Source organism: Sorex fumeus, unplaced genomic scaffold (genome assembly GCF_029834395.1).
Source record: "Sorex fumeus unplaced genomic scaffold, SorFum_2.1 ptg000129l, whole genome shotgun sequence".
In the NCBI taxonomy this organism is placed as follows: domain Eukaryota; kingdom Metazoa; phylum Chordata; class Mammalia; order Eulipotyphla; family Soricidae; genus Sorex; species Sorex fumeus.
This window is the reverse complement of record NW_026606186.1, coordinates 3,563,165-3,587,856: the sequence shown is the minus strand read 5'-3', so window position 1 is coordinate 3,587,856 and position 24,692 is coordinate 3,563,165. Positions and strand designations below refer to the sequence as shown.

Below are 24,692 nucleotides of genomic sequence, written 5' to 3'. Positions count from 1 at the left end.
TTTTATGTTTTTAAAGTTCATAATAAATGAGCCTTAGTTAAGGTGCTTCATCAGAGTGATTTTGCTGTCCTAGATACTCAGCAATACCTGTAGACATCTACTGGATACCACAAATTCAGGGGCACTGTTGTTGGTGTCTAGTTGGTAGAGGTCAGGGATGTCTCTAAACATTTTTAAATGTACACAGTAGTCCTCACAACAAAGAATTATTCAGCCCTTTGGTTGACCGATGATCATTTAAAGCCCAGAAGAGTGGGCAGGGGTTTGGGCACTTGGTTTGTATGTGGAGTTCCGTGGAACATCAGTGGAGGTAGTCTCCTTGAGCACAGAGCTGGGCATAGCACTAAATCAAAACAAAACCCATACCAAACCAAAACAAATATACAAAAAAGACCAACAAACTTCAGATAGATATGATTAGATCTTTGTTTTGGGAAGAAAGCTGATACGTGAGGGGTTGGATTTTTAAGTGAAAAGTGACAATCATTAGGAGATATAATAATTTGCTCAAGGTATCAAAACAGAATTTGTTGTGATTTAAACTATGGAAGTCTCTTTCACATGGTTTGGAAGACTTAAAAATCTAGAAGTTTAAAATCTGATGGAGCAGGGTCGCTTTTCCTGGCTTGCAGGTGGCTTCTTTCTCTTGTCCTTTATAATACTCCCTCCTGGCCCTGCTGTATTAGGAGCATGATTACCTATATAAACTGCTCCCCTTGGACCTTAACAGTTAAGACTTCAATCTATAGGGGCTGGAGAGAGAGTGCAGCAAGTAAGGATTATGTCATGTATGTGGCTGACCCGGGTTCTAGCCCCAGCACCACATTTGGTCCCCTGAACCCTACCAGGACCGATCCCTGAGAACAACCAGATGTGGCTCAAAAAAAAAAAAAAAACCAAAAACCGAAAACCCTAAGGTAAACAAAAACCTTTAGTTTATCAATTGGGAGTGGGGTATTGGTGGCCATAACTTTATTCTATTCTCTATCTGCCTGATACTTATGGTTCTTGTATATACAATACACTGAGTCCACTCCAGCCACCCTCAAACACATTTCAGTTCCACCCAAATACTGTTTGAATCCGATATGGCTGATAGTTCAGGAACACACATGCAAAAGCAAGAATTCTTTTCTTGATATGAACCTGTGAAGCTAGACGAGTTTGGGGTTTCTGGAATCAAGGAGTGGATTTGGGAGAGTGTAGTCACTCTCTTGTCTAAGTCAGTTAATCAGAAAAGAGCAAGAGGAGGCAAGTCCATACAAGTCAGTCTTTCATTCGATCTGGAGGCTCACAGTAATGCTCTAATACCACTCTCCCTTCTATCTGCCCATCATTTTGGCAGCCCAGCCACTGTAGTCAGGGAGTTACATCTGCCCTGCGAGACTGACTCTTGCCCCTCTGGTGTTTCCTGCAGGACAGGCAGCGTGGCTATTTCCCCATCACCTTTCAAGATGAGGCTTATTTGCAGCCAAAAGTTCCCATCATAGAACTCAGAGATCTAACTCCTTCAGGAATCTCTTCCACTGTCATCTTCAGACCCAACCACTCTGGTCTGCTGGTATAATCCCATCACTATCTCTGGCTTTTGCTGATTAGATTCATGCATGATCTCTTTACCACACCATCCATGGAATTGATTGTCTCACCACACCCTACTGTTCTCTCTAGAGAACTCTCACTTTGCAATGTGGGTGGGCCTGGTACTGTTTCTAGCTCCTCTTTGCCTGATGATTGCTTCTTTATCTCTCTTGCAGTCCCTCTAATCGGAAAAGAGAAACCAGGCTTGCATATTCAACACTTTATTTACAAATACCCTTTGCTAAATATCCAAGGCCGTCAGTCACTCTAGATATTTTGTTCTTTGTGAAAGTTCTACTTTCCACAAAGGACTGGAACAGAATTCAACTTATTTTTTCCTTTTGCCACTTCCTAACAAAGGTGACTTAACTTTTAATTTCAAATAAGATTCCTCATTCCTGTCTAAGCTTCTACCAGAATCCCCCTTAATCTCTACCTACATTCCCACCAACAGGCAACAGGTCCTGGCTAAGGGGCTGAAGCAATAGTACAGTAGATAAGCCACATGGTCAACCCGAGTTCAATCCCTGGTATCCCAGTATGGTCCCTCAAGTCCCCTCAGGAGTGATCCTGGAGTGCAGTCAGGAGTAAACCCTGAGCACCACTGGGTGTGGCCAAAACAAATCAAAAAGCATTGTCTTTTAAGTTCTTATTGACATATGCTTTAGAACTCATATCCTTTAATAGTTCTAGTTCCAAAGCTGTGTACACATTTTTACATACAGTTATAGTTACATGCCAATTTATGGGGCCAAAATCTTTGTAAATTGCGGTTTTCCAGAGAAGTAGAATCAATAGGATATGCTTATAGGTTTATTTGAAAGTGTTGACTCAGGTGAGCACACAACCTGCAGTGTGGCCTGGAGGGTGGGTCTGGTTTGAAGGCCATTTGCTGTTTCAGCCAAGAGGAAGTGAGGCCCAGTGTGTGTAAAGAGTCTCCATAGGGCTACAGTGGCCTTTAGAACTTGAGACTCGTGTTCAGGGAAGTGGAATTATGGGAAGCCTTTAAAAGAAATTACACCTGGTGGCTGGAGTGATCATACAGCTGGAAGGGCATTTACCAATTGCATTAGGCTGGTCAGGGTTCGATCCTTGGCATCCCATATGGTGCACTGAACACCGTCGGGAGTAATTCCTGAGTGCAGAGCCAGGAGTAACCCTAAGCATTGGCAGGTGTGACCCAAAACAACAACAGTTCTCTCTGCCCAGGATCTTTGAGGACCTAGTGCCGCTTGTCTGATGGGTTTGGTGTGTTTCTTCCTTCCCTAGCTGGCCTTGGGCGCACAGGCACAATGATTGCCTGCTACCTGATGAAGCATTATCGGATGACAGCAGCCGAGAGCATCGCCTGGGTGAGGATCTGCAGGCCTGGCTCCGTCATTGGGCCTCAGCAGCAGTTTCTGCTGATGTACGTGCACAGAGAACGTTGTAATCACTCAGGAAACACACGGGGCTCAAAAAGAATGGGAAACGGATTCTTTTCTTTTCTTTTCTTTTCTTTTCTTTTCTTTTCTTTTCTTTTTTGCTCTTTGCGTCACACTTGGCGTTGCACAGGGATCACTCCTGGCTCTGCACTCAGGAATTACTCCTGGTGGTTCTCAAGGGACCATATGGGATGCTGGGAATCGAACCTGGGTCAGCCGAGTGCAAGGCAAACGCCCTACCTGCTGTGCTATCGCTCCAACTCCTGGACTCTTTTCTTACTGTCCAGTAACAATAGATCCTCCAAGAGCCGAAAGCTGTTTGCGTGGATCTTTCTGGAAAACTCTATGTTCATGTTGTTATTTGAATGCTCTAGGAAACAGTCAAGCCTCTGGTTGGAAGGGGATTATTTCCGTCAGAAGTTAAGTGGTCAGGAGGATGGCAAGCACAGCGCCGCCTTCTCGAAGCTCCTCCTGGCTGTCGATGACATTTCCATCACCGGGGTGGAGAACCAAAACAAGCCAGAACCTGAACTGGTAATCACACTATCTCTGTCATGCAGTTTTCATTGTTTAAAATGCCTTTGAGAACTTTTTAGAGCATTGAAAAAGTTTATAGGTAAAAATAATAAAGTACAGTTGGAGGGATTATTGTCACTTAAAAAATAATTTTTTTTTAACCCTCTTAGTACTTTGTTAAAACCAGTACATTGGTTTCTGTCCATAATACTAAAGTTGTTTCTTGACTCAGTTTGGTGCTGGTTGATAATAGAGGTAGATATAGGAGGTTCTTTCTAAGGATCTACTTACTTTTTCTCCGCCCCCCCCCCCCCCCCCCAGCTTTTTCCCATTTTGTGCCCAGCTTTTTCCCATTTTGTGACAACCCACTTAGGGAATCAGTTCTTCTCCAATGGAGAAATGAAAAGGGAAGAAATGAAAAGGTAGCAGTGTTCTTTGTATTATGTAGTGGGAGAGAGTCTGAAATTTAAACAAAAGAGTGTAGCGTGTTTGTAATATTGAAAACCCATTGTACCTATTTACTGTAAATGCTGTATAAGAGAGTGCTTTGGGTTCTCTGAATGTCAGCTTGTAGTTGTCTTGAAAAATGACCCTTAGCCTTATTTGAAAATAGCAGAATGTTTAGCTGGAAGTTGAAGCATTTGTGTTGCTGAATGTATATCTGTAGACAAATACCCGTTTTTGTGCAGTACTAAAATAATAAGCGTGACTTCAATCATTCACTGTCTCTTTCCTTACCCAGTACAGTGATGAGGATGAAATCAATGGAGTCACACAAGGTGATAGACTTCGGGCCCTGAAGAGCAGAAGACAGTCCAAAGCAAATGCTATTCCCCTCACGTGAGTACTTTCCTCTGAGTGGTTGGTGCTCTCTGATTTGTGTAGGAGTCCCTTAGTGAGCATCTTTCCCCTACATTTTTACTAGTTTGCATGCCTATTATGCCACCTTTAAATGCTTTATCACATTATTTAAAATGTAGAGCAGTGGGTAGGGTGCTTCCCTGCATATTGTCTCAGTCTTTGATCTCCAGCACCCTGTCTGGTCCCTGAGCCTGCAGGGAGTGATCCCTCAGCACAGAGCCACAGGAAGCCTTAAGTACTGCCAGGTGTGACCTTAAAACCAAAAAATAAATAAAATCTAAGACTTTTGCCTAAGAAACTTCTTCTTCGCTTGCAACTTCACTGGTCTGTATAGATCAGAAAACAATCTTAGAGCTGCTTTGTCCCCGTGGATAATCACCATTGTGACATCTCAAGAGAGTAAGATGTGAACAACAGAGGACTATCCAACTGTAGTTATTAAAATCATGAATCTTTTCAGATTCAGCCCTGTATTACAGAAAGTCTGTATGGTGGTAACCTTATAGCAGTGCATTGTATTTTGAGGCAATGATGAAATAAATTAGGCCATATTTTTGTACTAGTATGTTTTAAAAATACATAAAAGTTTTAAGTAAATTTTTTTATTATATTACATGTATAATATATATAAACATATACAATCTAATATGTGCCATTTTGTAGTTAGTATGTGTATTTCTGTTTCTATTTGTACTTATTTTTGTGTCAGTTTGGATTAAAAGACTTTTAATATCAGGGTTATTAGAAAAATAAATAGCTAATGTGATCAGTGAATATAGGAGATGAAACCTGACAACAAATTGAAATAATTGGAGAATTACTCAATTACCTAGGCAATAGGTATAATTATAAAAATAAAATTGTTTCAAACATTAAAAAAGAAGAAAAATATATAGAATAGAAAAACTTGGCCATTGTAAATCTCCCCCTTATAGTTTAATAAATGATTCTACTCGTAACACTGGATTCCTTTTTTATAATTACATCCATTTTCATTGTAAGGCAACGAATTTTCATTCTTTCATGTTACTGAAACTAGATTGTTCCATCCAATAAGGTTACTCTCAAATGCCCCTAATAAGGATATCCATTAAGGAACCAATGAAGTGAATAACTGCCAGTCAGAGCACAGTCATAGAACAAGAGATTTTCTTGGTAACTTTTCATTACTGCAGTTCTCAAGAAGAACTACACCCCGGGCATATATTGTCACGGGTTACATCCTGGAAGGGCTGGAGCAATAGCACAGCGGGTAGGGTGTTTGCCTTGCACGCAGCCAACCTGGGTTTGATTCTTCTGCCCCTCTTGGAGAACCGGCAAGCTACCGAGAATATCCCACCCACACAGCAAAGCCTGGCAAGCTACCCGTGATGTATTCGATATGCCAAAAGCAGTAACAACAAGTCTCACAGTTTATTGTGAGATGTTACTGGTGCCCACTCGAGCAAATCGATGAACAACGGGAGGACAGTGCTACAGTGCTACATTCTGGAAAGTTCCTAAAGACCCAAAGAAACAAGCAACACTTTCCAATAATTAGTGCCATGTGAATGATGTGAATATTGATTATTTGTATTTATTGACTTTTTAAAAGTACTGTTTTTTGTTTGCTTCACCTGAGATGTTATAGCACTTTTTAATTAGAAGCATATTATAGTCCCTTCAGTCATCTTCCTATTTTGCATTCCACCATTCAGATGGTGGAGACAGGTGGGCCCTTCTCTAACACAGGGCCTTAAAGCCTGTGTGGAGCCTGGCCCCAAGGCAGCGGGTTTGATGGGTACCTAGAGTTCTGCATACTCATGGGTTTCCGGAACTACCAGCACGGCTGTCGGGTACCGCCGCCATCTGAATTGGAAAGGCATAGAAGATGAATTTAGTTTTTAATTTAGCCCTGGTTTTGATTTTTTTTTAACTTCTGTTTAGTAGTCACAGAGTTGGTGAATTCTGCATAGTCAAAAGTTATTGTTACCAGAAGTTTTCTTCATTTTTTTAAAACTTCCTTTGAATATTTATCTAGAAAATTTCAAATACTGGTGGTCTTTTCCAAAAAAGGTTGGGACAGCAAAAAGTTCTTTCAGAGTTAATAGATTTGTGGTAATATAAAATGTCCTCAGTGATGGAGCACACTCATCTTGGAGGCCTGGGTTGGGTCTCCCCCAAGTGCTGATCATATCACCCACCACCCTAAGTGTAAATTTGTTGGAAGCCAGAAGATGACACTACGTACTATTGTATGGAACAGTCTAGTTTCAGTACTATAATGTATTCACCTTGATAAGTGATGGCTTCATAGAATGAAGGTTGGAGAATGATGGCTGAATCTATCTAAACAACAAAGACAGGGAGGGAAGAAGTGCCTCTCTGCCGTCATCTGTCTGGTTGTCCAGTTCTGCACACTTCTGCTTACCTGCTGAGGAATAAAGGATAAAGGATACTGGCTCTTTGCACTGAAGCACTCAGCTAAATCAAGGGAAATGGTTAAAGTGTTTTGTTTGTTTTTAAAATGAGGGTAGTTCAGATTCCCTATAATTGTAAAAATAGTGGAATAGTTCCCAAACTGCCCTCCTCCCAAATCACTTTATTTTTTCTTTTTGGGCCACATCTGGCGATGCACAGGGGTTACTCCTGGCTCTGCACTCAGGAATTACGCCTAGCAGTGCTCGGGGGACCATATGGGATGCTGGGAATCGATCCTGGGTTGGCCACATGCAAGGCAAACCCCCTACCCGCCGTGCTATCACTCCACTCCCCCCAACCCCCAATCATTTTTAAAAACTTTTTAAAAAGTTTTCATTATTATAGTTAAGGTAACCTGTTTGTGATAGCAGTAATACCACCACCAAAGTAGGCCACGCTTTTAAAGGGAAGTACAGAATGCTAAATTTTTCAAAGTTTGTAATATGAAGACCAAACCTGTTGGGGAAGGGGGCCACAGAAGTGAGGGGCAGGTGCATTTAAATAAGTCACCGGATTGTTCTTCGTTTTCCTTTAAGTAAGCAGGTTTTTTTTTTTTTTTTTTTTTTTGGTTTGTTTGGGCTCTTCAATCCATCTTGATAGGTGTAATGATCCCTGTTTTCACTTTGTTTGTGGTTACAAAGAGGAGAGATGGGGATGTTCTTCCCCTCCATAGTCCTTGTTTCTAGAAGAGTCCCAAAGAGTTTGGCAATGGATGGGTGGGGAACCCTGAACCCCCTCCCCTTCCACCAGCCCCCTGCCCCCCACCAACCCCCAACCTCCACCTACAGTTCAGGGACCATCCCTGTGGATTCATTTATTGTGGGCAAATTATTGTGTCCACATTTGGGGTCCAGACTTGTCATTGTGAACAAGTCATATTGCTTCCTGATTCCTTATCCAATATTTCTGTTGATTTTCATTTCACAAACTGTTAGTGTTTGGGAGACTTAATGTCCAGAAATTGTGAAAGTCACTTTCTCGGAGAGTCTGCCTGATGGAGACTCCCTTAGAGACAACAAAGCATACAGCACCCCAACCGCAATCTTCAGGACAGAGTGGCAAATGATTTCTGCTCAAATGATTTTGGTGGGTGTAGTAGCATCAGTCTTCTGGTTGTTTTTGCTTGAGTTGAAGGGGTTAATCAAGATGTTACATAAGGAGTATAGATGCATTCTATATGGGAACAAGGTAAGAATCTAGACATGATGACCTCTGACTGCTTTCTTTTTGGTGGTGGTGGAGTGGGGCTATTCCTGGCTTAGTGCTTAGGGGTTGCAAAACTGTGAGATGCCAGAGATAGAAACCAGCCTCCAGCATGTGGAGCTTGTGCTTGGCCTCCTGAGCTCTTTCTGGCCCCAGCTTGGATTTCTTAAACTCTCTGGAGAATAGTGTTTACAGGTTTGTACTCCAATATAGAAAACAATTTTTTGCCATGAGCTTTCACTAGAAGAACTTAAACAAATCTGTGTAATGCGGGCAATCAGACATCCAAGCCATTAAATAATGGCTGCGGGGCTAAGAGCTGGCTCAGCAAGTAGGGTGCTTGCCTCCCAGACGGCTGACTGGGTTCCATCCCCAGCACCACATACGGTCCCTGAGCCTCACCAGGAACGTCTTCTGAGTGCAGCGCTAGGAGTAAGCCCTAAGCACTGCTGGGTGTGCCCCAAAACAAAAAGAAAACAAAAATAACTGTTAAGTCAGTACCTGCAAATGAAATTTGGGATTGGGAAAAAAGTTCTGTAGGGTTTCTAGCCATTTTGGCTGATAATAAATATCAGGCTTCTGCTAATCAAAATAAGTTGGCTTTTTTGGTGGGAGGATCGAATGAGGTAGTGCAGGGTAACTTGTGGGGTGAGTGAGGTTAGACTCAATTTTAGGTTCAGCCTATTGTATCTGGCCCATAATGCTCTTCGAATGTGATGAGAGGGAGAGTAAGGGTGGTGTAGCACATCAGTCATTTCCGACTCCATCAGCAGAAGTTCCTAGGGCCTTTCTGTGCAGTCACAGACATTCCCACATGGCCACAGGTAGGCCTGGTCACTGGAGGGAGTTGCTTCTACCCCACTGTGAGTGGCTTCTCCTCACTGCTGCAAGTCAGACCAGAGGGTAGAAAAACACTGAAAGCTGAGTTGCTGAGTTGCATAAGGGAAAAGGAGTACAAAAAAAAAAATAAAAAAGCAGAGATAGTTTGATCATCTCAGTCCTGTTGCCCGCATGTTGTGTTCCTGCATGTCAGCATGCAGTTTGTACACACGTCTTGACAGCAGACGAGGCATATGGCCAAGCATGGCCCTGGGCAAGAGAGCAAGGCTGCCTCCAGGGGAAAGCTGCCCACTGTCTGGTCAGGACTCTGGTTTGCTTTGCTCACTCTCTCTCGCTCTTTCGGTCATTCAACTGAGATTCTCTGGAGAAATCTCAGCTGCAAGATTAGACTCTGATTGCTGTATCAAATGATCATACAGGTCGGAGTATTTTTCAAACTAGAGATTTGATCTCTTACCACTGAATGTCAAATTTGCTTAAGTTAAAGAGAGTTATTATTGTTATTATTATTATTATTATTATTATTATTATTATTTTAGTTGTGCCACACTGGCGATACTCCATTCCTTATTTCCCATCACTTTGCAATACTGGATATCTAAAATTCATATGGGGCTTTACTTGCTGTTTTATTTGTTTTGGCTTCCCAATTTGAACATCTGTTCTTTCACCCATTTCTAGATGTTCCCTAGCTGTGCTGGCCTCTGCCGTGGGTAGTGTTGTCATCTGGTGGATTGTCTGTGACTACATTCTCCCCATCCTGCTATTCTGTTTCGATGGTTTCAGAACACAGTAGCCCTCAGGACCCTGGCCAGATAGCTGCTGTGTAAGTGCTCCACTCCATTTCTCTACCCATGTTCCCCTCCGGTGTCCTGCATATTTCTCATAACGTATGTTTTTCTCACTCTCAATCTTTTTAGCTTGGCTGGTTTGCCTCCTTTCCGAAGTTGTTTTTATCGAAAGTTCTTGTTATCGAATCTTTTGAACTAATGTGGGTTGGTGATGGGAAGGGCCATTTTATTTGCTCCTTTCATGCGTTTTGTGTTAAGTTGTAGTTGATCTTATATGATTTTAACATAGCAATTTGTGAAGACATTGAAATTATTTCCTTTCTTTATCCAGAAGATTTTAGTTTGGGCTAATTGGGTTGTTTTTCTTTCAATAATTGACTAACACATTGTCCCTAATTTCCTAGAGAAATATTGAGTGTATTCTTTCCAGCTTGCTTATAAATCTTCTATTTTCCTACTGATTTTGTAGCCATGAGGTCTTAGTAAGCATTGCGTCCTGTTCTCTTGATTTTTTTATTGCTTCCTTCCTAAGTCTTCTGTCTTGATTACACAGACTTTTCTCATCCCTTACTTTCCTTCCTTCCTTGTAGGGAATGCCATTATTAGTGCAACCTTTCAGGACTATCAGAAAGAGCCAGAGAGAACTTTCTGGTATTCATTTTCTTCCACAATAGCCCCTCCTGGCCTTATTCTCTGACATTCCCCCATTTCCCAGAAGGAACAAGCCTGCCTGGATTAGGTCATTACAGACAGACTTTGTATTCTCTTTATACTTTTTATTTAAACACATGAAGAGCAAAGAGATTTTTTGGCAGAAGAATGTGGTCAGGTGCTCACCAGGGAAACCTCTTGCTGAGCCCAGTGTATATGGTCACTGTCTGGGCTGCTCGTTTTGTCCTGGCTTCAATATATCCTCTGAAATCCTTTGGCTCCTATGTCAGTGCTTCTCTTTCAACTTGCATCTTAGACTTGGAAGTTACTAGGGGATAAAAAAAAGTGTCTTCTAGGATCTCTGCCAAAGTAAAATTTTTGCTGCAAACATCTCTGGTACTTTGTGGTCTTGGTGTCTTTAGATGGCCTGGAAAGACTTGGAAATTTAGCGATGCCATTCTTTTTCTAAATCAAGGGAAGCATGTTGACATGTTCCCATTTATTCCTTCTTTTCTTGAATATCTTGTTAATTCAAACCTCGCATAAGCAGATGTTATGTTTCTGATCGAGATTATCCTTTAATTGTCCTTTACTTTTCTTAGTAAGCTTAGATTTCTATACATTGAGTTCTGAACGTCACAGATTTATTCTCATCTTTCCAAATGACAAAAAGATTTTAAACTGGTTGGGTTCAATACTACTTAATTCTTGATAATACTGTTTTTCCAGAGCAAGTTTAAAAATCAGGCTGTTTTTGATATTCCTTAAAAGTATAATATTTGGGGGGCTAGAGCGATAGTATAGCAGATAGGGTGTTTGCCTTGCATGCAGCTGACCCAGATTCAATCCCCGGCATCCCATATGGCCCCCCCAAGCACTGCCAGGAGGAATTCCTGAGTGCAGAGCCAGGAGTAACCCCTGAGCATCGCTGGGTGTGACCCAAGAAGTTAAAAAAAAAGTATAATATTTTTATGTTAACATTGACATTTCACACTGTGTTTCTGGAGCCAGAGTTACTTATTTTAACCTGACTGATGAATTTAGAATTTATAAAACAAAAGCTTTCAACGACAGTACAGAAATATAGGAGAGATTCTTTTTCCTGTTACTCTTTTTTGTTGCGGGGGAGCATCATGAACCACTGGTCCTCAGGATTAACTCTGGGTCCTGTCTGACATGCTGGGCATTGATCTGGTTCAGCCACATGCAGGACAAGTGCCAAGACCCGTGTATTGTCTATACAGTAATAGTTCCTACAGTGACCTTGTGAGGCCTTATCTGGGTCAGCATTATTGCCTTCACCTATGCTGGCCAGTAGCTCTGCATCACTTAATATGCATAGAGAGCACAAGTGCTATGTCCCCTCAGTGCTGCGTCAGTGGAGACAATACCTCTGTAAGGACACAGGTTTCCCAGCTCCTGCTCCCTCCCCCCACGCTCCATCTCTCATCTCTCTCTTGTTTCTCCCAAGTGTCAGTACTGCTTATATACCACAGGTCAAAGCATTTTGTAAGAGACCTGACATCTTAGTGTGCGTGGCTGTATTCCTCAGGTAATCCATACTATAATTTTTAAAAGTCCAAGGTTACCAGTATTCAAAAAATCCTGTGGAAAAGATTGTGAGTTGTACTTGGGCAAGGAATTAAAAGAAGAACTGAGGATTCTGTCAGGGAAGGTGGACAGGAAAGAGAAGGTAAGATAATAGTGCTCTGTAGAGCTGCATGCTGGCTGGATTTGGAAAGCAGAAGTAGTCTTTCACATTTCCCACTGGTAGAGTGAATATTTCACGAGTGCTTATCAGCTGCTCCCAAAATTTCTTTCAGTATAGGATGTCAGAGGCAATACAATTGTGGGTTCTCCTTTACAGATGCATATCCAGTAGCTGTAATAACTCCTGTTACTGCAAATGTTAGATGGGTTGAAACTTACTGCTTGAATCATGCATTAGAAATTTTATATAAACTTTCAGATTTCCATGCAAATTTATATTCTATTATTTTATTGAGAAGTTAAAGATTTTTTTAGCCTAAATGTTGAATTGCAATAGTATCTCTCAGTTTGGTAATTAACTGTTTTAAAATCAGGTGCATTGAAAAACCAGGACCTAAATTTTAAGTAGGAAAATATATTGGCATTTGTTTTTTTCTCTCATCGATGGTTTTATAATATGGTAGTTGTTTGCATGATGGCTATAAATGTCCTCAGGTTATTTGAAAAATAGATGTTACACTCCCACTCATACCTCTCCCTTCCCCAAGCCAAGAGCAGGTGCCTCAGTTTCTTCATTGTGACTGGAGATAAGAACCAGGAACCTCCTGGCCTCAGCTACTCCTCCCTAAGTCTCTCTGAACCGATGGTTGGGAAACTGCTGTAGAAGCATCTAGGGCTTATTTTTGTTCTTATTTATGAAAAGTTCTAGATACAGCTTTCAAGAGAGATTACTGGCTATTGTGCCTCCTTGATATTGTCCGCCAGAACATTAAACTAAACTGTTTTCCGGGCAGAGGGTGCTTCATCATAGTGTGTCTTCACCGACATCTCTGTCTGTATTTCACCTCTGTGATGGTGGGGTTTTGTGAGACACGCTGACATGAGCAGGGCTTGTTTGTGGAGGGCCATATGCCTTCTGAGCCTGGAGATGGTTTCCCAAGTCTTCCAGAAACAGGAGATGGATTTTTGTTCAGAAAATGAACAAAAGCAAGGGCTCGGTATGTGCATTTGTCCTGCCAGTCTCTCTCCTTCTTGAAAACCATTGACCTTCTGGAGCTCTTGGTGTTCATCTGACTCAGGCCAGTTTTGTAGGATTTTATGGTGCAACTTTGGTTATGTTGTAATTTGATAAGGATTTCTTAATATATGCTGATAGCCTGGCTTTTAAAAATTAACCTTTAAAATTTAACTTGAGTGATGGCAACAGAGGCAGAGGAAATAGAACTGTGAGAGTTCTAAGGCCATTTTTCTCCTAAGAGCTGGATCCTCCTTAAGTCTCACATTTATTTCGGGTATGGTACAATAGGTATGTTGTGTACAGCTTAGCAGTTCAGACATTATTTCTTGAACAGTTGAAGATCTTTGGATGTTTTCTGTTGTTCTTGGGATGATTCAATGAATAAGTAACAATACCCACTGTTTATAAACAAGACATTCCACATGGACTTTATCTGAAAGCATTCTGTTTCATGAATTTACCATATGGCACCCTATTACCATAAGCATCAGATCCTGGAGATTTAAATTGAATGAAAGCAAGTCTCAGAATTTTAACAGGTTCACTTATATGTTAGTGGTATTAGAAGAGTTTAGTGAGTAGTTACAATCATAGCAAAGTTCAAGTTTGCTTGAACATATTTTAAAATTTTCAAGTGTTAGAGCCGTGGTGATAGTACAGTGGGGGGGGCACTTGTCTTGCACACAGGTGATCTGGGTTTGATTCCCGGTGTCCCAAATGGACCCCTGTATTCACAGAAGTGACCCCTGAGTGCAGAGGCAGAAGTAAGCTCGGAGCACTGCTGGATATGGCCCAACAATAACAAAATAACAAAAATATTGAAGTGTTATGTGAAATCAGTATTGATTTGGTATGTATTATATACATTTTTCGCTCTGAGAAGTCATTATCTTTTAGCTATTTATATTGTTTAGAATTGGAGGACTGTGATTTCTTGTGTTTATGACTAGAATTCTGAGAATCTTGACCAATCGATTTCTTTGTTGTGGGAGCTGCTTAAAATGCCAGTACTTTGCTTTACAAAAACATGGAAATGATATCTTGTGTGGCTGTCTCAGGGAACAAGATGCTTCCTTCCAAAGATCATGTTGTGACATGTATTTCTGAGCTTTTTGACAAATGTGAAAAAAAAAATCTTAGCCAGGTCTCAGTAAAATAATTTGCACTAATGTGCAACAACACTTTCCTCTGTCATTATTTCATCATTTGTTTCAGTGAATATAATCTTTTTTTTTCCAACTGTTTTCAGAGTAATCCTTCAGTCCAGTGTTCAGAGCTATAAGCCATCTGAACCTAACATTTCTGGCAGTACAGGCATTACTCAAAGAACCACCAGATCTGCTTCAAGAAAAAGCAGTTTTAAAAGGTGAGAATCAGTTCTTCCTCATCTAAGAAGTTTAATACTGGTTTCCAGTTCAGTCTTCTGGACATTGAAATGAAGATAAGGACTTCTCTGGGAAATGAATCAAATGTGTTGGAGTTGTTCATAATCTAAGAAAATCTGGTCATTTTACTGCAGGATTTTATCGTGTTTTGATTTTTAGAGATGTTTTCAACACTGCGAACAAGAGGATGTTCTACTATTAAGTTCCTGACTTCAGAATTTCCAAGACTCTTGACAGAACACAGAGGGAATCTTTGGATCTGTGTCGAGCTCGAGCATATTTGTTGGAGAGAGGGGACAGAGTACCAGGCATCCTGTTCTGCCTGTACCTTTGCCAGATATAACTTTGATATTTGCAGGTGAATTAAACTGAACAGTTCAGATGGATGCAGTCTGCTGATGACAGTCTGTGTGGACAGGCTTTAAGTGGAGAGGGTCTTTTCTCTTTGCAGGAGACTTGCTCGGACTTCTCTTCTGGTGGAAAAGGAACTGTCCCCTTGACCGTAGACCACTCCCATGGGTTGTTTCTAGACTTTGAACCCAGCATCTTGCACTTCCTTCATGAGCCAGAATGTAGACACACTCTTTGACCAAGTGCAGCATTTAGCCGTGTCTTTGGGTATACACTGAGTTGAAGGCAGACTTGCTATTTTTATCCTCTTCCAAATGAGATCTTTGGGGTTGGGGGCAAATAAGCCATCCCCCATTCTTGCACTGTTCCATTTGGGGGGATCTTTGCCTGTGACCTGTGTTGCCCTCTCTCTGTTTGATGTTCTGTGCACTCGGCACCACATTTCAGAATAGACCGCAGGTGGGACAAGACTTTGCAGAATGTTCTTTGCAATTTCACCAGTGTTTTTTTTTTCTTTTCTTTTCTTTTAGCTCACAACCCATAGGTTCACTTGGGGGACCCTGTACTGCTGGGGCCAGTCCAGGACTCTGCTGTACGTGGCCTGTGTGCTTGCCTTTGAGCCTTTCCTTAGTCCTTTGAACTTCAGTACGCATCTGTCTTTGGGACTTTAGGCTCTCAGCAATCTGTTTATCTCAGAACAGCCCATGGCAGTCCTTTGGGCCTTTGTGTTTTATGTTTGTTCTGGGCCTCACCTGGCAGTGCTCAGGCTATGCCTGGTTCAGTGCTCAGGAATTGTTCCTAGTGGTACTTGGGGGACCAGGTGGTGTTTGGGTCACACCCAGACCTCCAGGATACAACTGCTTTGTACTTTGCTTTCTAAAGAGTCATCAATTTTTCTGCTTTTCTGCTTTGCTTGATTCAATTTTCCCATTTTTACTTACATATAAATAGATTGGGCTGGAGCTATAGCACAGCAGGTAGGGTATTTGCCTTTCACGCGGCCGGCCCAGCCAACCCAGGTTCAATTCCTCCACCCCTCTCAAAGAGCACTGCAAGCTACCAAGAGTATCTTGCCCACACGGCAAAAGCCTGGCAAGCTACCCATGACATATTCGATATGCCAAACACAGTAACAAGTTTTCACAATGAAGACATTACTGGGCCTGCTCGAGCAAATCGATGAACAATGGGAGGACAGTGACAGTGACAGTGACAGAAATAGATCAGTGCTTCTTTGTAAAAAGGAAAATGCAATGGTCTATGCAATAATTGAAAACAGCTAAACATTGTGAAGTCATACTCTAATTTTATCAATGTACAATACACTATTCTAATTATAGGTCACTGTCACTGTCATCGCGTTGTTCTTCGATTTACTCGAGCGGGTGCCAGTAATGTCTCTGTTTGTCCCAGACCTGAGATCTTAGCAGCCTCTCCTTGCTCATCTTTCCAACGTTCAGAGGCTCTTTCAGTGTCAGGTTATGTTATTTATAACAGGTCTCATTCCTAATTATAGGTACATTTCTAAATAGTTATAGGTACGTTTCTATTTATATGGAGTTTTTTAAAAACTGCCGTGATATTAGTGATTCTTCTGATTCGTAGACCCTTGAGGGCTTCATTATTATTTTTCTTACTTTCAGATTATTTATAATATATGAGAATATTTTAACTTTGGTCATTTTAGGTGAATAAATCTATTCAAAATCCAAGTAGAGAACTGCCATAAATAATGCCAAGATTAGACATGTTGGATGAACATACTAATTTTCAGCATAAAAGAAGTTTTTCTTTTATAGTTGAGTGTGTTTGGCACATTTAATTCAGTTTTCTCTACTGGACTTCATGTCCCTAGAATTGGGGACAGAGACCCCTCCGGACCAGGTTCCCTTAAGGAGCTGGGCATTGAGCAGCTTTTCCATCTTGGTTTTGCCTGGCTGATGGCGCTGAGCATCTGCCCTGCCCCAGCTTGCATTCCTAGAAGGACTGAGCAGGGATCAGGATGCATAAGCTGGGCTGAATATTGAAATGGTCCAAAGCAGTTTCCAGTATCTTGGCCTGTGTTATAAGCAGCAGGTCTCCTAAGTGATGAGAGGAGATGAGCCATGAGAATGAGTGTACCCACTGACCTTTGCAGCTCTGAGGTCCTCCCACTTGGAGACGCCTTCACAGGGCGCCACCACAGCTCCTGGGGACAGGGCCCGGGAGGTAGGCTCCGTCCCTAGCTGCAGACTGGTTGGGATGGCACAGCCGGCAGCTTTCTTCTTCCTGGATTGGATTCATTTTTGGTGGGTGCACAGTGAGCAGATGAACATGTTTGTACAAAATATCATGAGTTAAGATTCTTGAGTCACTTAAAAGACACTATCTAGAAGTCTTGTGTGTGAATGAGCAAAGCAAAACAAAAGAGTCTGCGTCTTGCCAGAAGCTGTTCAAGGACTGGCTGCTGGTTCGCCACCACTGCTGCCTGGTAGGCCTTTTCCTTTGCAGGTTGATGTTCTTCCCTTACCATCAACATGATCTTCATCATTGTCACAGTCCTCTTTATCCTTCTCCTCGTCCTCCTTCTTCTCCTCCTCCATACTGATACTGCATAGGAACTGGACCTTTCATCTCTGTATTTTTTTCTTGTGAGAAGATCTCACAAGTACTTCTGGCTACTGTTTTTTGTTTGTTTGCTTTTTGTTTATTTATATATATATATATATATTTAACTGAGATGCTCTGTGACTCTGGAGAACTTGCCCACGAATACACTCAGAGCACAGTTATTTTGAGACTGAATATTCAAGTCTTGTATATGGTCTTGTTTTGAGAAGACACCACTGTGTCTGTGGTGGCAGGCTATAGTTTTCTTGTGTATCCTTGAGCACATGCCAAATCGAAATCATTGTGACAAGCCTATGTAGGGACAGGTGTGTGGTGGCATGTGTGGCACTGAAGTTGTGATTATACTTCATCCCTTTCTTGGGCTCAGAGAAGCCAGAGACTCAGTGTTCTCTTTGAAGTTCGGCTAAGCCCTGTGAAGAGTGACTAACTGCCCGCCTCATTTCATACCCTTTGATTCAGTTTGGCACACCTTAGTACATGCTGGCTTCTGGATGCTTAGGCTGTTTCTTTAGGATTATCTTTGCTTTCTTTCAGAAAATAACAAATCCATTTTCAGAGAAAACTGTTGTGTACAGGTGCTTTTCTGTTGTTTTGGGGCCACGCCTGGCGGTGCTCACGAGACCCTGTATGATGCCAGGGGTCAAACTCAGTTCGGCCATGTGCCCGGCAAGCACCCTCCCCATGGTCCTGTTGCTCCAGCCCCAACAGTGCCTATTTTCATTCCAAGGTGCATTGCAGGCTCTTTTCTGCTCTACCTTCAAATTAACCTGCCGTCCAGTGCTTTGGGCTATCTCTTATAGGCATTGCTATCATAAGGGAAGAGAAGTACTGAAATCATGAGTTTTATCAAAAGGCCTTCAGTTGGGGACTTAAGACACATTTAGGACTTCTAGGGACTTGTTTTCTTATTCTAAGCTTGCAGTGATCGTTCCTGTCACAGTTTCTTGACACTTAGAGTAGCATTTCTCAAACGGGGGCCTCCTGTCAGACCCCACAATATTCCAAGGTCACATATCTGGGCCACAGCACAAGTCTTGGGACAGGAGGAACCAGATTTGTAAGATGGCCACAGTGAGGAAAAGGTCTCAAAACATTGGCCCCTGCTGTCAGTCCACACCGTCTGGGCTCTGACCTTTTGAGAGTGGCATGTTATCTCTAGAATTGCATCGATGTCCAAGCCTTGAAAGGTTCTGTCTAAATATTCTTTTTTCCCCCTCTTTTTAATATGGATTGCCTTTTTTACCTTTTAGATTATTAACCTTCTTTGACATTCCAGCTGTTTTCCTGCTTGTCTCCTCACTAACTGAACTTGCCCTTTCTCTAGTGCCTTGTTGGGCTGTTACAGTTAAAGGGGAGTGCGCCAAGAACATCTTCAGACAAGGAGGGTCCTTTCAGATTGGGATTTTTTTGAATTCCTTTTTCTCTGAAAGTTGCTCTTAGTTGAAAGTATATGAAGAAATGAATTTGGGAAGGAGAAAACAGAGTGAGAGAAAGTGCATGTGAGAGAATATGAGGGAGAGAGAGAGAGAGAGAGAGAGAGAGAGAGAGAGAGAGAGAGAGAGAATGAGCACTGACTTCTGAGGAACAGCAACAGGTTCTGGCTAGGGTGTGGCCGGGGCTGGCTTCGTGCCCCAGGGTTATGTTGGTACATGTCAGTGTGTGTCAGTGTGTGTTGGTGCATGGAGGTGTGTGTTTGGTGTATGTTGGTGCATGGAGGTATGTTGGTGCTTGCTGGCATGTTAGTGGTGTTGGTGTATGGGTGTTAGTACGTGTTAGTATGTGTTGGTGTGAGTCTGTGTGCTGTTGCATGTAGGTGCATGTTGGTTGGGCCATCTTTTCCCAACCTGGAATCTGCTTGAGGTGCCAGAATTTTTTCTGTGACTTGAAATCCTGCCTTTGGAAATAATCTGGTAACATTTCTCTATCTTTTCATCTTTCTACTTTTCCCACAGCCTGATTGCTCAGAGGGAAAGAAGGAAAAGGAATACTTTGCGACAAATGCCCTTACTGGCTCTATGGTACTCTCACTGCCCTGCTATTTTGTCCTCCCTTTAAGACTGTTATTTTTTTACTGTTTAAAGAATTTCTTTGCAGAACTGAACCATTTTTCTGCTCTGCCTTTCTTTCCTGTTTGTCTTTGCTTTATGATTGGTATTGTACTGTTTTTCCCAAGTTATTTGTCATGAAAACGTACAAGAGTATATACTTTTTAGCATGTTGATATTTTTAGTATGTTGCCTTCCTTATCTTTGATAAACTGTACAGATCATTTGAAAACCTTTGTGGTAAAAGTCTTTTTTTTCCCTTCTGTAGTCCCACCATTTCAAGGACTAAAACAGTCTTGCGTTAAGTACAAACCTGTGACCAGAAGTGAAGATTCTGAAAACTACTGTGGGACGTTATTAGCACAAAACCGAATTGCAAAAGCCTTAGATGCTTTCCACCTAAGAAGTTTATTCAACGGAGAAAATGCCCATTGGAGTTTCAATAACGGAATGAGTTTGGGTACAGACGAATGACTTGAAGGCGGCCCAACTCCCCTTTTATGGAAACTCTCAACAAACAAGCTGGTGTCCAGTTGGCCTCAGGTGCTCACTGGAAGCGCTGCTCAGATTGTGGGCTGAGTGCCAGTGGGAGTGGGGAGCGAGTTCTGCTGATGCCAGTCTTCTAGCTGCTGGCCTTCCGAGGGACCCCCTTAGGGAGGTGTTTTACTTATTTATTTTCTGTTCACCCTGTGTCAGAGTTTTAAAGGAGGAAACTGGCATTAGAAAAATGAGACGTTTATAACTTGATAGTGTTTGCTTTCATGGTCTTCCCATTAACGTCTGTGATGCTGTGCAGTGGCCCCCACATTGCTTGTCTCCCCAGACAGTGCTCCAGTAACAAGAGGCTGTGAAAACCCCGTGGAAATCCTACGTGTATGGTACCAAGTTGTACTTTGGAACCGAAAACTTGGAAAAGACTAGTCATGGGGACTTCAGAAGACAGAAAAGGGAGGCGGGGGTGGGGGTCGGGGGCTGACCTCAGTGCTGTAGAGTAACAAGTCAGAGGGAACACTGAGACTGCCTGGTCAAACAGATTAACGCCACAGTGTCCTCTTGGCATAGTTTGAAGAAAAATAAAAAATGGCGTTTACCTTTGGACCCAGCACTCTCCGATAACAGTTGCTTTTAGAAAGAAAAAACACAGTTCCAGCTTTATTTGGGGTCTTTCCCTATGAATTTGTGGATTTGTTGTCATGTGATGTGATCAGCCTAAGGCTATTCACGCGCCCTTTGATTTAAGTAACAGTTATAGTAGCATCTGAATTTCAGTTGTTTGTAAGTAAGAAACTCACAGGTTGCCTTTGGTTAGGGAGTACAGCTAGCAACTCCTTTTGTAGAGTGCCTTTTCCCCTCAGCCCCACAGAGCCAGAGTCTGCTATAAAGCAATCTCTCTCTGTCTCTGTCTCTGTCTCTGTCTCTCCTCCCTTCCTCCCCCGTCTCCTTTTCCCCCTCTCTACCCCTCCCTCCTTCCTTTCGTTCCCCCTCCTCCCCCCTCCCCGTTCCTCTTTTCTCTACCCCCTCCCTCTCCTCCCTCCTTCTCTCTCTCTCTCTCTCTCTCTCTCTCTCTCTCTTTCTCTCTCTCTCTCTCTCTCTCTCTCTCTCTCTCGTTATTTGCTGCTAAGAAAAACTTGGTCCCCAAGGTAAAGAACATTTTGCAGTCCCCTTGGTCACATCCTTAATTAGAGAATGCTTTTGGTCATTAACCAGTTTTCACCTGTCCTAGCTTGGAAAGTTGGGGATAAGAGCAATTGAGCAGAGGCAAGACCTACACATTACCAGTTGGCCCCAGATAAGGCTGTGGGTAGTTGACAGAACAAAGCTGCCTTTTTTTTTTTTTTAAAAAAACCTGTGAAGACTGCATAGTGGTTGGAATAAATTCTGTGGGTGTACTTGGGAAGCTGTGGCTCCATTTTGGTGTCACCCGTTTGAAGGGAGTGTGGGAAGGCCACTGTAGTGGGGGGAGGACTTTGCCTCCTCCGAACCAGTGCTTGTATTCAGAGTGAAAGACTCACTTGCCTTGGAGATGGCCCTTCCCTGGGGTGGAAGCAGAGATGGTGTTCCAGTCAACCGCATACGCTGGGAAGCAATATTCAGTAGATAAACCAAGCCCAGGCATACACTATGGAATTCCCAGGGCACACCACCCGCCCCCCTCCCTTTGCATGTATCTGTCAAGGTAGAGTCTTGAATCAGAGAGCTGGGAAAACCAAGCCCATCAGAGTGTAGCTGTCTGCCTTTCTCTTTCCTAAGAGAGATCGAGAACACTGCTGACTCCTGCAGCGCATTGGCTGTTGGCCACTGGACATAAGTGAAACATTTGGACTTGAGTGTTAATCCCAACTTTTTCTCATACAAATTGCCTTTCTGTTTTGACTGCTCATTTCCAGATAGAATTGCTGTCAGATACTTGTATTTCCTGGTCTTGTTGAAAGGATTTCTAGGAAATGGGATTTGATAACCTTGTAACCCAGAAGAATTGGCATACTGCCTCCAGAGCTGCTTGGATCTGGGGAATCTGGGGCCTGACTCCAGGGATGCCTCCTGCTGTGAATCAGATGGACACTCCCCTTTTCCCCTCCACACCTCAAGTGCAACTTCAACATACCCAGAATCTTGCGCGATTTGAAATTCTGAGTCCTGGTTCCAGATCTTGTTGCTGTTGAATGGGAAACAGGACATGTCGGATGGAGAGAGCCGATCCACTTATGAGCCTTAAATAGCTTTGAAAGTACACCCAGAGAGTTTCCATTGGAATCAGATTTAGAAATGAGTATTTTTAGGTGCCCTTGGAGCTTTTCGGGAACTCGAATCAGCATGCCCGGAACCGCCCACAGGAAGGGTGTCTGCAAAGTGAGAGAAGGAAAAAGGTATCTGGTGCCCAGCTAGGGTCCAAGCAAGGCTCAGGTCCAGCAGCTGCACTTGGTCGCTGCTGCGTCTCGTGCCACACACTGCCCATCTGCTCCTGGGTCTCTCTACTCTCCATTCGTCTTCCTCTGCTGTTTTCTTCTCTCCGCGGGTTTCTTCTACCTCTTGTCTTGGGCCCAGATACAATTGGTTCTCTAGTGCTTCATGGATGTCTGTGTTGGTGTTGGGAGTCGTGGGACCGGCCCTGCTGGGGGTCATACCCGGGGCCTCCCAGCCTCTGCTAGGATCAATGCCCAGGGTCTGTGGGAGCACATGTGCTGCTTTTGTTGTCTGTTCTGAGTAGCTTGGCAGTGTCTCTCCAAACACTTTTCAAAGTAATTGTTGCATTTTGGGAAGCAGTGCTCAAAAACGGGTTTTAGAAATATTCAAACACAGACCACAGGGGCCAGAGTGATATGATGGGTAGGGCACTTGCCTTGCTCATGGCTGATCTAAGTTCAATCCCCAGCATCTCATATGGTCCCCCGTGCACCCCCAGGGTTCTGAGTACAAAGCCAGGAGTAACTCTTGAGCATTGCTGGGTGTCACTCCCTCCTCACCCCTGCAAAAAAAAATATTTTTTCCCCCAAAAAACAGGCCAGAAAGAAAGTGTTGCTGCTAAGGAATTTGCCTTGCATGTGGTCAACCTAGTTTAATCCCTGGCACCCCACATCGTTCCCCAAACACCACCAGGAGTGATTCCCTGAGCACAGAGCTGGAAATAAGCTCTGAGCACCACAGGGTGTGGCCCCCAAACAAATAAAAGTAGTCTTTGAGATTATTTTCTCCTTAGCCTACCTTGGTGGGGCTACCCATCTCCCACATCTGTCTTCTCCACGTTGGCAAAGTGGAAATTCTAAGATGTGTTTTAAAAACTGGACAACACATCTCCATGGTATAGGAAATTACCTCCTTAATTGCCCAGTAGAATTAACCAGCTGAGCAGATTTGTTTATCTGGTTACAGCATTGCAATTTTATATTAATAATTTGCAGACTTTGACCTACACTCATGTACAGATTACATTTTAAAATGTAACTGATGAATCAGTATTTGATCTATCATTGTCCTGATTTTTTAATCAAAATGTATATTTCTAATCATTTTATAAAGCTGAGAAATGGTTGAATGATTGTTTATTTTCTTGAAGGTATTTTTAAGATAAAGCTTCAATATAGGCCTGGAAACTTTGCTATCTAGGTAGTTTGATATGTTGTTGCATTGAAAATCTTGTGTATTGTAACTGGTTTTATACAAATATGACTAGTGAAAATTGTATAATTATAATCATGCAATTAAAAGTATTACAGCCCTTTTGGTTTGTTGAATTTACTTGCTGGCTCTTGGAGTCGTGACACTTGGAGGCTAAATGCGAAGGAAGGGCATCCCCTGTAGTTTTCTGGTGCAGCTGTAGTAAACAGGACAGAGTGAGGAGTGGTGAAGAACTATACAGGCTGAAGCACCGTCTTTGCATGCAGAAGGCTGGAGTTCAACTCGAGGGCCCTTTAGCACCCCCTGCCCCAGCACTGCCAGGGACAGTCCCAAAGCTGCTAGTTGAGAGTTGCCCCTGAGTACCATTGGGAGTGAGCCTCCAACATCAAATAATAATTTTCTCAGTTCTGGGGGCTGGAAATCCAAGATCAGATCATCTGCTGGATTGGTATTGACTTCCTGTGTCCACACCTGGCCTTTACTTTCTGTGTTCCCACTCCTGGTATTCCCTCCCATCTTCTTGCCCTTATTCTCGGGCCCTAGTCAGATTGGATTCAGGCCCACCACAGGGACTATTGGATTTAATTACCTCTGTCAAGCCCTTGATTACAACTAGTCACATTTTGAAGTACCAGGGGCTTCGTGTTAAGAATTCGGCGGAGGACTGTGGGGTTCAGTCCACAGTAGCATTCCCAGGCCCAGCTTTGATGCTACATTACACACATCTTCAGCTCCAGCAATGCGATGAGCTCACTGTCGGGACACAACACTTCTAAGGAGTGGTGGCCAGGCCCCTACTCTGCCCCTTCTGACCCCATGGCTAGCAAAGGATAGCAGTTTGGGGCAGTTCATCCGCCCTCTCGGTGTTACTGTTTCTGGCACAACCTGGCAGTTTTAATGCCTAGTGTCATGCAGAGATTGAATCTAGGAAGCAGGAGTCTTCCTGGGGTGTATCCTGTACCCTTCAGTATCCCAGAGACGTACATTCTGATCCATGCTGTTTTCCAAGTCCAAACCCAAACCCACACCCACTCTTTACCCTAAACTTAAGCAAACACATTGCCAGCCCTGCCTGTTGCTGAACATGGATGCACTACCCTCCACAGTTGGACAAACAAAGTGGGCCATGC

General features: G+C 42.9%; 1 protein-coding gene across 16 annotated transcripts in view; it reads left to right on the top strand.

Annotated features, from left to right (window-relative positions):
• The window catches only part of LOC130045771 (dual specificity protein phosphatase CDC14B), a 104,068-nt gene extending 81,203 nt beyond the window's left edge, over positions 1 to 22,865 (top strand). For 4 of the 16 annotated variants that reach the window (XM_056138628.1, XM_056138627.1, XM_056138623.1 and 1 more), the window contains 6 exons: positions 2,851 to 2,989; positions 3,380 to 3,539; positions 4,264 to 4,361; positions 14,305 to 14,421; positions 19,354 to 19,419; positions 19,715 to 20,400. In XM_056138628.1, coding sequence (XP_055994603.1) covers positions 2,851 to 2,989; positions 3,380 to 3,539; positions 4,264 to 4,361; positions 14,305 to 14,421; positions 19,354 to 19,419; positions 19,715 to 19,751 — 617 coding nt within the window. In that variant the 3' untranslated portion in view covers positions 19,752 to 20,400. Of the gene's footprint in view, positions 1 to 2,850; positions 2,990 to 3,379; positions 3,540 to 4,263; positions 4,362 to 9,566; positions 9,712 to 14,304; positions 14,422 to 19,353; positions 19,451 to 19,714; positions 20,402 to 21,833 lie in introns of those variants that run through there. The other 12 variants (XM_056138614.1, XM_056138613.1, XM_056138622.1 and 9 more) reach the window with 9 other exon arrangements.
• The last annotated feature ends 1,827 nt before the right edge of the window (positions 22,866 to 24,692 follow it).